The following is a 13,241-nucleotide window of genomic DNA, read 5'->3' on the forward strand; positions in this document are numbered from 1 at the left end:
TTTGTTAGCAAGCTGACTGATTTTCTTCAATTTTTTTACAAGTGTTTTTGTAGCAGTAAATGGATTACATTTTTAGTTTGTATTAAAATATATAAATGGGCATTGCTTCTTTTACAGTTTTTACATTGTGAGGGTCAAAGGCTCCTTGCTTAGTATACAGTGTTTCCCCTTGCTTTGAACCCAGCACTTCTTTGAATCTCTCAGAGTGTAACCAACTATGATCTATTGCTTTTGTAGTTTCATGTACATGGTGATCATATTTTTTCCCTTTTAAACGTATTATTGCATGAACTCCACTCAAACTTGAGTTGGTCACTAGAAGTTATTGAAGTGATTGTAAATGTTCAGAAAAACAATATGGAAAAAAGCTCGAGTAATCATTTTTATTTTTATGAACTTGGATAGCAGGAATATACAGAATTGGGTTTCACAGTTCCGCCTTCTAAAAAAAATTCATAAAGGCATAAAATGTTCACTCTCTTCAATAAAATTTGTTTGTCAAGCATGTGCAGAGCACGTGCATTTTTGCTAGTATATATAAGCAATCCGTCTATATAATAACACATTCGTCAGAAATAGTAGGATGTTAACATCTTGATATACAGTAACTATATCATGACTGTAGCAATAAAAACGGTTCAGTAATCAGTACCTTCTTAATTTACATTTTTCCAGAGTTTTCCTTGCATCTACTAATTGTGATTTCAGATTACCATCCTGGTGGCTGCAAAAGGAGTATTTAAACTTCCTGTCATCAACAATAGTGCAGACTTGAAGGTGGCCTTGGAAAAGCGTGCTTCCATTACCTCCGGCAATACCATAGTAACATTAGAGGAAATTAAGTACGTTGGGCCTTTTTATGTCTTGCTACATCTATTAATTGTGTGTATTTAACCGTTACGCAGGCAGTTGAGGTGGCAGTACGTTAAGGTGTTGTGGACTCCTCAAGAAGAAAATGACACCCTTTCAGAGAAGGAACTGCATGAAGACTACCCACTCTTGAAGCACCTTTAGGCGGAAACTGGTTTATAAGAGAATCCAACCTGACCAATCCAATTTTCAGGTTTGGATGAGTAGTTTAAAATTTAAATACAAGGTTAAAGAAGAAAAAGTTGGGCAGTTACAGGTTTTGGACGTTTGACCCAAATAAAATTTTACATTGGTGGAAAGCAGGTAAGATTTGGTAATTTTGTAAATTTTCTTTTAGACCTTAAAAAATATGGGGCAGGATATTTACACCCCACTTTATGAGATTGGTACTCCTGTGGCAAAAGAGAAGAACAATTATGTGTCTTTTTACACTCTACATGCCCGATATTTTCACGACAGCAAGTTGCTGTGAGATCTCATATTCCACGGCAGCAAATTGCTGTGAGATCTCACATTCAACGGCAGTGGGTTGCTGTGAGTTTCCACATTCCATGGCAGTGAGTTACCACGAATGACTTTTTTCTTTTTTCACTACAAATTTTGAACACCACGGATACCATGATATTCTGAAACCCACGGCAAACGGATGCCGTGATTTCTCAAATTATAAACCACGGTAACTCGATGCCACGAGTATATTCACTTCCCTTGTTTAGAATTAGCTGTTCTCTCTCTTTGTTCATATTTTGGAATCCTTCAATTCAAAAAACTAGCATCTTTTTGTGTAGAGAACAACAAAACATTTCATGACTCATTAATGCTATAACTTGTAAGGGGTCTCCACTCGAGGAAAAGAGTGTTGAATTATGAGGGTTGCACAATGATGAATAATAACACAAGAGAATAGGAGTATCGATTCAATGATTTCAAGGCGCGGAGAATCGGCTATCTATTAAGCAAAATTGCTCCTCTAGTAGAAATCGCAAACACACAAATGGAGTCTATAGAAATATGCTCTCGGTATACAATGAAGCCCTAATCGATAGTTCGTCGAGTGTCGAATTGGGTATTATCCGACTCAATCAAAAAACACTCAAAAGAAAAACTGATGATGGCCACGACTACCTATAATATTGAGTTTTGGTTAGATTTAATTTTATGCTTCTTTGTATATATCTATGGGTTAACGAGAATTCCCCCTACTATATAAGCCAATTAGGGTCTCTTTCTAAAAAAAAAAAAAAAAAAAACAAACAAACAAACAAACAAATTGGATTGACCGTATTTTTTTTGTGTGTATTTGGGAAATACCCTAATTTCCCATCTAGTAGGGAGAAATCCTAATTGGCTCATCTGTTGGGGGAATATTTATTAACCCTATATTTATACAACGGATGGCCTACTCAAAAAGTGTTGTAACTGTTATGAGAGGTGTCAAAGTCCCTTAGACACATCCTTGAACAGTTGCTATGACGGTTTGAAGAGGTGTCAATTCCTTAGACACATCCTTGAAACAGTAAGCACCGCTTCAACAAAAAAACCATTTCAGTAGCACTGCATCTAATTTCACATGCAGCGCTTTCACATTTGAATAGGTGTCTTAACCGCCACATCAAAGTTGTTAACCGCCACTTACAAACTAAAGGAAATAAGAGATATGAAATGGCCAACCCAGTTTCTTTTCTGTCTCTTCTTATTAAGTGACGCCAATAACAAACCTTTAAATGTTGGCTTCTCTTACATGTATAAACATGTCCATTCTCTCAACCAAACCTTATATCAATAGTTAGTCAAAATATATATGGTAACCATATTTTAGAAAATTTCTAACAGTATCAACCTAGAAACTACAACTTAGAACCGAAGAGCTACAAACTCTCACCTCAGTTAGTCTCCCTCCCTTCTCTTTTCTTTATCTTCCTTTTTCTCTCTTCTCACTGTGCGGCCTCCCTTTTTTCTCTCCATCCTCTTCTTTTTATACCCCTTTTCCCCTCCATCTGAACCATCAACTTGGCTCATCATCCCTCGGTTCCCCTTTCTGCCGTACGCAAGCCACGTCCGCGGTCTAGGGTTCCGCAGTCATGATCCCCTACTCCTCGAATTCCCCTATCACGCTACATCCATTTCCTCATCCTGTTGACCTAGTCCACCTCTTACTATTGGGCCACTACAAATGCCCCTTCTCGACTCCGCGGTTCTGTTAATGGACCTGGGGTCGAGAACTCCCACCGCTTCTCTCCCTTGACAATTAATCATGTTCCTCATTGGTTTGCGTGTGATGTTGATGGCAATCATCACGCGCGTTTTTGGCCGCCCCTCGTACATCTAGCCTCCACGCGTCACCTTTTGTCTGGATCCACTACCCGACTCCTCAGTTTTTCCAACCTCTGGGAATTACCCTTTTACCCCTCCCCTATTTAAACTCTTCTCCCTCTCCTCTTTTCTTCATTTTAGTTTCCCCCTCCTCCCTTATTTTCCTAATGCTCTGCCCCCTTCCCCTTTTTCCGATCAATCTCTGACTTGCGTTCGCTTCCTCTGCTTTCCCGGTGACCTCCTTTCTTTTCCAACACTCTCTGCGGGCTCCTCACCTCTCTCTTTGCTCCCACCGGTAAGTTTCTCAGGCCTTACTTCTTTTTTTCATACTTGTTTTTTTTTTGTTTGGTTTGGTTTCGGTTAGTGTCCGTTTCATCTTCTTTTCCAATATCGGACTCCGAATCCGGTGGCTCTTCCTCTTCCCGGTCCGACCAAGTAGCCTCTCCATCTGCTCCTGCCCCTGCTGCGGTCCCCTCCACCTCAGGTCGTCAATCCCCTCTATTGCCCTCCCCCTCTAGGTGTCGTAGACCTAATTTGACCGCAATTAGGGCTGTCTATGGAATTCCGGCCGATATAGTGCTGGAACATGTGCCATCTATCACCCATTACCCCCATCTGGTTCCCCGACGTCCGGGGTACCTTGTAATCACTGTAGGCCAACTTGTCGCCGGTCTACGACTTCTTCTCATTCTTTTAGATGTCGAGGTGTGTAATCACTTCAACATTCCCCCCTGCCAAGGCATAGGAAATTTCTGGAGAATTATGTATGCCGCGAATAACTCGTACAATAAGACCGAAGAACCTAAGATCACGAGTCGCGACATTTTCTCCCAATATTATATCAAGAACAGTACCAAGGATGTCAGTGTAGGGTACCAGTCCTTGTGTATACCCCCTCAGAAGCAATCCTTTGTACTCCGGGTCACAACCTCTAACAAAGTTTGGCACCATTACCCGTTATACGTATCAGGACGGTTTCTGTCAGCGGACATTCCTTCTAACTTAACTCTTAACCATCTCACCTTCATAGCCCGTAGTGAGTATCTTAGCTCTCCCCTTTTCGCTTGATGTGCTTTCCCTGTTATCAACTAACCTGCGATCACTCTTGTTTGCAGGTTGGTGACCAGATTCCAAATCCCGCCTCTACGCCGACATCTCGAGTCCTATTTTCCAAAGACTCTACGAACTTGGTCCTGCTCTGGTTGCTCACCTGGGTATCCACCCTACTACCGCTACACCCCTGCTGCCAGTCCCCGCTCTACACACCATCGGCGGTTTATCTGCTCCATTTTATCGTCCTCCTCCTCCCAAGGAGCGGAAACACAGAGCGTCTCCTCCTCCAAAAAAAAAAACTTGCACCCATACCTCCTGACACCATCATCCACGCACCTCCTCACACTTCCCCGCTTCCCTCGAATCTCCTGATCCTCCAAACTCCTCGGCTCCGAAAGACGTCCCCTCCTACCGCTCTATCTCCAACTGGGATGATCAATACACTTCTCCCCACTCCTCTCACGACGACATGGACGTCCACAAACAAAAATTGTTCGATAGTGATTCTGATGAGGATGAGGTGATAGAGGTTCCCTCCACAGAGGTGCGGACTCCTGTCGTCCAACCTCCATCCAAGAGGCAGCGGACCTCAACATCTGAAGAACCTGCCCCCACCACTCAACAGCCCTCTGCCTTCGAAGTTGCCCCTGTCACTTCACCCCTTCGTCCTGATGTTTCTTCCCCCCGCACACGCCGGCCTGGCAAAGAACCAGTTCCGCCTACTGGCCCGGCCTCTGAGCTTGCCCCTATAGAGGACTTCTGTCCTATTTTCAAGGTGCGCAACCGTAGGGTGAATACTGCAGACTCCACTTTGAACAATGCGGTCGTAGCCTCCTCTCTCTTTTACAATGCTCACTTGCCCAAAGACATAGCGTATGCGGACGGGGGCTCGTTTGATCAACATCGTACTTCCCTGTACACCAACTGGGAAAAGGTACACCTCTCTCTTTTTTTCTTTTCTTTTTTTTTAATCTTCCTTTCTGATCCTAGGTGAGCCTGGATATCTCCTTCATGATCCGCGGCCTTTTCAGTGCTAAGAACAAGGTGGCGGCCCTAGAGCAAGAACTTATCGGCCATGCTGGACTAAGAGCTGCCTATGTTGGCCTCCAATTGGATCTAGAGGCTGCTAATTTGGATAAAGTCAAGGCACAGGACGAGCTCAAGTCCGCAGAATCCTCTCACGAGCGATACATGGATTCGGTCAACGAACGGCTGAGCCATCAAAGGGAAGTGCTCCTCCAACAACACCAGCTCAATTTGGATGCCCTCACTCAACAACACCAAGAAGCTGTGGATGCCCTCCATAAGAAGTGTAGGAACCATTATTTTATAATGCAAATTTCTACAAACCGCGAAAACCCACGGGCAACGGAATTAATGGGGTTCACGGTTTTGGATAGAAAACATACCTTTTATAATCGGCTAAGATGTAATCTCTGAGAATCCAAGCTTTATGAAACCGAATCAACAATCAACCCCTTGATCTTCTGTTGTATTCCTTTAGAATAGATTGGACGTTATGTGGGCAACGATCTACCAACCCCCTTCTTTCTCATAAAGCTAGATCCAATTTTGGATCTATCTTTCCTTGCCTCTCTTTTCAATACAGTGAATAGTGATTTTGGCCGAGAGAAAAAGGATTCTATTTATAGGCTACAACAGGGACCATGAGGAGAAATTAGGGTTGGGCCTCCTGACGGGCTTGGGCTTCCCATGTTCGCCCAGAATACACGACCCAAGTCCGTCAACAAATGGCTTATTCCACTAAAGGTCATTGTTGCACTACCGCCCTAATCCCAAATTACATGTCAGCGTTTATGGGCTCCATATTATATGCTCGTTGATCTCCCCGTGTTTAAGAAATCGAATGTCCGTTGATTAAGTCAAGTTACTGACAACTACATTAATCAACTTCTTATGTCCTTAAGTAGTACCACTCAACCTCATTCTCATGTCGGAATAAATCCACATGCAGGGTTTACATGACAATCTTTTTGAGCTCCTCAAGGGGACATCATCAACCCAACTTCCTGCGGGTCACGGATTCCTTCTATAATCAACAGCATACCTTACATACAATGTCATTACCCAATCCATCGAGTTTGTTTATTCACAAATGAATCTCACTCATTGATGATTTAAAGCAATGTACAATGCACGTAAGTGCCCGTTATTATATCCGGATTAAGAGGACAAGCATCCATAATAACAGAGGTGTTTGTTCTCTTATATAGTCAGTATAAAGAGAAACAACCTCACTTAGTCCTGTTCAATACACACAAAGTGTACTAGTGTAATCTTATGGTCAAGATAGACTAATACCAGATTATACTACAACCATACCAATGGTTTGTCCAAATCCATCTAGGTTGTGAACGATTACTTATACTTTATAAGGTACTGATGATATGATATTTTGTGTGTTCACATCATATCATCTACAACATAAAGTATTAGACACATGCATATATCTAATAACATATATAATATGCATAACATTTTCCCATATGATTCTCATTCAAAATATAAAGAATTAGAGTTAATACAAAAGTAATGCTTTTAGTATATAAACCTATCAAGAAGCATCAGGATGCTACCTCTAAATTACTGCAGCAACACCAAACCGACATGACTCTACTCCGCGACCGCTTCAAGCTCCTGGCCGACAAGAGGGTGGCCAAGAAAATTCAAGAGGAGCATGTGTGCCTCACTAAAGAAGGTCGTCTTCTCCCAGAAAGGCCTGCTGTTTCGGTGACTGAAGCCCCTGAGGGCGGAAGAGCAGATATGTCGGTCAACGAGGTAATTCCTGATCACCCCGTGATAGAGGAACCCGTCAACCAGATGGCGGCCACTTATGAGACAATGGAGGAAGCCACTGATAATGCCACCGCGGCACTTGATGAAGTCGTTGATGCTATGACCAGCACCTGAAATGTTCTAGCTCTCTTTTTTGTAATAAGATACTCTTAAAAACTCATGATCTGTTATTTGTCTCACTTCTGGATTTGTGAATATGTTGTTTAATATGATGCTTGATTTTGATCAATGTGCTTGTTGCCTCTTTAATTACTCGTTGGTTCTAGTTATTTGTTCAAATTGCATTGTACTTCCACTTATAGATTTCCATGTCTTTATCCCTCCTCTAAGGCCCTTTTCTACCGTACCACTCAAGTATGCTCCTGATCAGACTCTTACTCCTTCCTTAGCGCACTCCCTACATCTGCCCCCCTTTTGGAACTTGACCCTCCTCATCAGTGTACTCTGTCTTAGGCAGTCCTCTTCGCCCTGCGAATGGCTCATCTCCATCGCTGTCTTTCTCTCTAAGAGGTTGTGCAGCCTGGTGAAGACAAATTTCTTTGCCCCATGTCTCCCTTGTCTCTCTCATCCGTGGTGAACAACTCATATTGCTCTAGGCTCTATCCAGCACTAGTGTAAGTGAAAGGCTCATCCCCTCCGCTGCCTCTCCCTCTAATGGGCGTGTAAGCCTGGGGGGGTCCCTCTCCTCGCCTCATGTGTCTCTCGCGTCTCTAATCCACGAAGGGCTCATCCCACTCCGCAAGCTCAATCAGGCCATGAAGCTACTGGAATAACTCATCTTGATCCAAGCTCCCTCCAACTCTAGTGTCAGTGAAGGGCTCACATCCTCTGTGGCCTCTCCCTCTGATGGGCGTGTAAGCCTGAGGGGGGTCACTCTCCTTGCCCCATGTATCTCTCGCATTTCTGATCCGCAATGGGCTCATCCCACTCCACGGGCTCAGGCAGGCTCCATCCAGTTATAAGGCCAACGAAGGGCTCATCCCCTCCGCTGCTTCTCCCTCTGATGGGCGTGGAAGCCTGAAAGGGGTCACTCTCCTTGCCCCATGTGTTCTCTCACATCTCGGATCAGCGAAGGTCTCATCCCACTCCGCAAGCTCAATCAGGCCATGAAGCCTGCTGGAACAACTCATCTTATTCTAGGCTCCCTCCAACTCTGGTGTCAGCGAAGGGCTCATCCCCTCTGTTGTCTCTCCCTCTGATGGGCGTGGAAGCCTGAGAGGGGTCACTCTCCTTGCCCCATGTGTCTCTCGCATCTCTGACCCGCTATCCGCATTCTTATTTAAACTTCACACATAGCAAACAAATTTCCTTTAACAAAAGTGATGTGGTCTTATATATTTACAAACATCTTGAGTCCTTTGCTCTGAACTTTCACTACATTGCTTTGCAACTTCATTACATTCACTTGTAAAACTTTTTCAACATTCTTACATTCCACGGCTTTTCTATCAGTTTGCCCTTCATTGTTCGTAGCTTATAAGTACCATCCCCTCTTACTTCCACCACGGTGTATGGCCATTCCCAATTCGGACCCAGCTTCCCATCTTGTTCCCTCTTTGTACTTGGCGTTACTCGGCGGAGCACCATATCTTCTATCTTGAACTATCGCGGCTTGACCCACTTGTTGTACTGTATCTGTAATCGCCTGTGATACTCTTCTAATTGAATACGGGCTGAATCTCTTTTCTCTTCTACCAAATTCAAATCCCCCACCAAGATGCGCCAATTCAATCCCTCCTCTACGGCCTTGGTTCTCATAGTAGCTACCACCATCTCTGAGGGAATCACGGCCTCGATGTCGTATGCTAAGGCAAATGGGGTCTCCTTGGTGGTTGTTCGAGGTGTGGTTCGATAAGCCCAAAGAACATGGTTCAACTTGTCTGCCCACGCACCCTTCTTGTCTTCCAACTTCCTCTTTAGGTTGTTCATTATCGTTTTGTTGGAAGACTCCGCCTGTTCGTTGCCCTTGGGGTTGTAGGGGGCAGAGAACCCTTGTTTCACCTTGTATGCCTGCAGAAACTCAGTCACATTTGCTCCCATGAACTGTGTCCTATTGTCCGCAATGATGGCATATGGCAACCCAAACCGACATATGATGTTCTCCCATAGAAACTTAATCACCTGGGTCTCCTTCACCTGTTGCAGAGGTACGGCTTCTATCCATTTGGTGAAGTAGTCTGTGGCGGCCAACATATATCTCCTTTTGCCGCTAGCCATGGGCAGCGATCCTACGATATCCATCGCCCACATAGCAAAAGGCCACGGACTTGAGACATTATGTAGAGGTTCCGCAGGAGCGAATATCAACTGTGAAAATCTCTGGCACTTGTCACACTTCTTAGCGAATTCCACTGCATTCATTTTCATGTGGGGCCAGAAGTAACCCTGTGTCAATAGTCAGTGTGCCGTAGTTCTCCCGGCAGAATGGGTCCCATAGTCTCCTTCATGCAATTCTGCCAGCACCTCTAAGGCTAACCGCGGCCCTAGACATTTCAATAATGGCCCATTGAAGTTCTTTCGGTACAATTTACCTTCTAATAGAACATATCTTTGAGAAGCATGTTCCAACCTTCTTCTTTCTTTCTTATCAGGCACCTCCTTTCCCTCTAAGAAATGCTTAATGGGATCCATCCATCCCCCTTCTTCTTCTGCAATCTGACATACCTCTATCACCTCCTTTGTGCTTGGCTTCTCCAGTCTTCCTACCTGCATCGTTCTTTCCTCGGACCCAGGTATGGTTGTAGCCACGTATGCCAGGGCATCCGCATGCCTATTCTCACCATGTCCCAAGTGTACAAATCTGAGCTTCACAAACTTGCTAGACCTTTCGTGCACCACCTTTAAATATTTAGCCATTTGCGGACATTGAGCAACAAACCCACCATTAGCCTGGCACACCACTAAATTTGAGTCGGAATACACGGTCAGTTCCTTTACTCCCAAGTCCTCAGCCATTCTCAACCCCACTATCACTGCCTCATACTTTACTTCGTTACTTGATGCCGCGAACCCTAGTTTCATGGTCTGTTCTATTACGTTATTATCAGGCGTGACCAACACAACTTGTAACGCTCGTATTTTTAAATACGTATTTTTCTATTTATTAATTAATTTAATTATTTATTTTCAAAATTGGATCGGATTGGACTCGGGACATGTGGGCCTGATTTCTGGGCCCGAGTCGGTGTTGGGCTTGGGTTTCGGACCTAAGTATATAAACACATTGTTCTAGATAATAGGGTTCTGGGAGAATAAAAATATTAAAAATGGAGGCAGAGAGAGAATCTGGTTTGCTGGAGGGGTGGAGCGCGACGATTCGGACTAGGAGGATTCGTCGAGCTGTTCATACAGGTGAGTAGCTATTTTGCTATTTCACGGGATTTATCGTTTTCCGTGTATCGGGGTATACCGACTAAGGTTTCGGCCTATTGATACTGCTCATTATCCTATTGTATTGGACTTCGTGCCATTTGTATTATTAAACTTTGTTAAATTTCGGATTTTGTAATTAAACTGTCGAAACTTTGTTAAATTGGGTAAACTGTTCGAACTCTGGAGGTTTTTAATGGCGGCGCTGATAACTCGCCAGTAAACCTCTATGTGTGGTCTGTCATTGTTGTTTGTTGTATGGTTTGAAGATGCGTTTTCGCGTTTTGGGTTGATGGTGAGTTGGTGTTGTCGGGTTGGGAGATCGGTGGTTAAACTGCCGGGTTTTGAAATCGAGGGTTTACGGTCGAGTTGTATGAGAAGATTGTAGTGTTGGATGGACTGTGGGGGTGAAGGTAAAGGTGGTATTGACGCTGGTTTGGGGTGAGTTCGAAGCTTGACAGTCCATTAATGGCGGCGAGATCGCCCAGGCTAGGAGTAATATCGATTTTTTTATTTTTGTCTTGATGTTGTGACTTTCGTTTGATTTTTGATGGGATTATGTTTGGTGGTAGTGGGGATGGTTGGGGGCTGTCGATTGGAGCTTGGAACAAGCTTTAATGGTGGCCGAAATTTGTGTCCAGATCTAGTTTTGGGGAAGGTTAGATTTAAGGAATTGAGGTTTATGCCTTAATTAATGTTATAGGGTTTTTGTTTGTGAGTCCAACCGACTTGTTGAAATGGGAGTGGGTGGCCGGAAAATTTTGGTGGCTGGTGGAGGAGAGAATTGGTGGAGAAGATGAACAGTAATTTCGATTTGGGCTTTGGGCCTTGGGCCAAAACCTTTGGTTTTGTTTGGGGCCCTGATTCTAGTTTAAGTTGTTGGGCTCGGTTTTGACATTAGCTAGTGGGTTGGGCCATTTCCTATTTGTTTAGTTTGGGCCAGTTTAATTTAAAGTTTTTGAGGCCGGTTTCAGTTTAATTTTTGGACCGAACCACTTAACTGTTTTGGGCCAGTTTCTAATATTGTTCGGGGCCAGTCCATATAACTTAAAATAGATCCAATTGGGTCAGGTAGAATAAATAAGTTGGTTTTAGACTTTCGGGTTCTAAGGTTTGGGCTTGGCCAGTTGGGTCCGAACCATTACCTTAGTCATGAGCCCTTGAGCCATACACATTGACCTTAGCCATGAACCATGGTTATGACCATGAACATGTTGAACATAGAAACGACAATTTGACTTTGACAATGACAGTTTGACTTTGACCATGACAGTTTGACTTTGACCATGACATTTGACTTTGACGTTGACCATGACCTGTTCACTTTGACCTTTGACCTTTGACTATGAAATGTTGACTTTTTCAGTTTTTCACACTTTTGATTATATGGACAAATGTAGTAATAAAACATTGTCGGATATTGTATAACTTTGTTTGTCATTATCTAATTAAGATTTGACGTGAGTAGTGTATAGTGCAATATAATATTAGCACGTAACTAGAGGGGAATTCTGATAATAAGAATTTGATATATATATTTTTATGAGTATTAAATTATATACGGACTTAGATTTATAGACTTTAGTATTGGGCCTTGATTGTGGACTTTTGACTGTTTAATTGTGCTACGTTTTATGTTGTATATTATATGGACAAATGTAGTAATAAAATGCTGTTAAAGCTTGTATATATTTGGTTGTCATTATCTAATAAAGATTTGGCATTGATACTGTGTATTTTTGACACGTGATGAGATAGAAACTTTAAGAGATATAATATTCCTAAAACGCTATAAAAATATATGCGATACGTTTGAAGTAATTGTGATATCATATGATATATTGGGATGTATATATTAAATGCAATAGTTTTGGAGAAATAAATGTATCACCGCTCCATTATTATATATGTGAGATGCTACTATGAGGTAGTATAGTATTGACGAATATTTGTCCACGGGAGTGTGGTGTAGTGCAATAATATATTGGCACGTGAAAGAATGAAAACGGTTATGAGATATATTGAGATACTTGTAAATATTGTGGCTTAGTGCAATAAGGTAATTGACCTGCACGTGATATAGTGGAATTATTATGAGTCATAAATGTATGACACCGGAATAAATTACGTAACGAAAATCCTAGAACCTGACTACCACAACTCATGTGATTGGCCCTTCTGGCGTTTCAGTTAATCTGAATGGCCTTCGGGCGTAAGTAATGTGATTGACCCTCCCCGGTGTTTGATGAAAGTTTGAATGGCCCTCCCCGGGCGTAGCCAAATAGTGGCTTTGATTATTCCGTTCGCAAAAATAGAACGATGACGCGCGATATTTTATGCCGAATAGTGGCATTACTTACATAATTGCTTCCGTGTGAGGATTTACCTGGTGTGCGGCATCCCGCTCAGGGTGGTTACGCACGGAGTGGTTCATTATGTAAGGGGAGGCATGTGGATGTACATGTTCGGTGTTGGGTAGCGATTGTGGTAGCCAGGGAAACTAGGTAAGACATAGATACGACGTGATTTTAGGGACACGCAAATAAAACCTTAACTAATATAATTATGGTAATATGTTGGTAAATGATATATCTCTAGATAGATGATTGTATATGTTTGGCTGGTTAGTAGTTTAGTTAGAACCTAAAAGCCGTGGAGGAACTAAATGCCTTTTATTATCGCGTATGGTATGTTGTATTAGTTGTTGGAAGTTAAGGCGCCTCAGTGGAGGAACTACCTGCCTAGATTATTGTACTTAAGGATGTTGTATTAGTTGTTGAAAGTTACGGCGCCTCAGTGGAGGAACTAACTGCCGTATG

General features: G+C 42.9%; 1 protein-coding gene across 1 annotated transcript; it reads right to left on the minus strand.

Moving 5' to 3' along the window:
* Positions 1-9,450: 9,450 nt before the first annotated feature.
* On the minus strand, positions 9,451-10,074 carry LOC147518119 (uncharacterized). The gene has a single exon (XM_086593830.1). The coding sequence runs from the start codon at positions 10,072-10,074 to the stop codon at positions 9,451-9,453; it is 624 nt and encodes a 207-aa protein (XP_086449956.1).
* Positions 10,075-13,241: the final 3,167 nt, after the last annotated feature.

The sequence above is a fragment of the Coptis chinensis genome, chromosome 2 (genome assembly GCF_015680905.1).
Source record: "Coptis chinensis isolate HL-2020 chromosome 2, ASM1568090v1, whole genome shotgun sequence".
Classification (NCBI taxonomy): Eukaryota; Viridiplantae; Streptophyta; class Magnoliopsida; order Ranunculales; family Ranunculaceae; genus Coptis; species Coptis chinensis.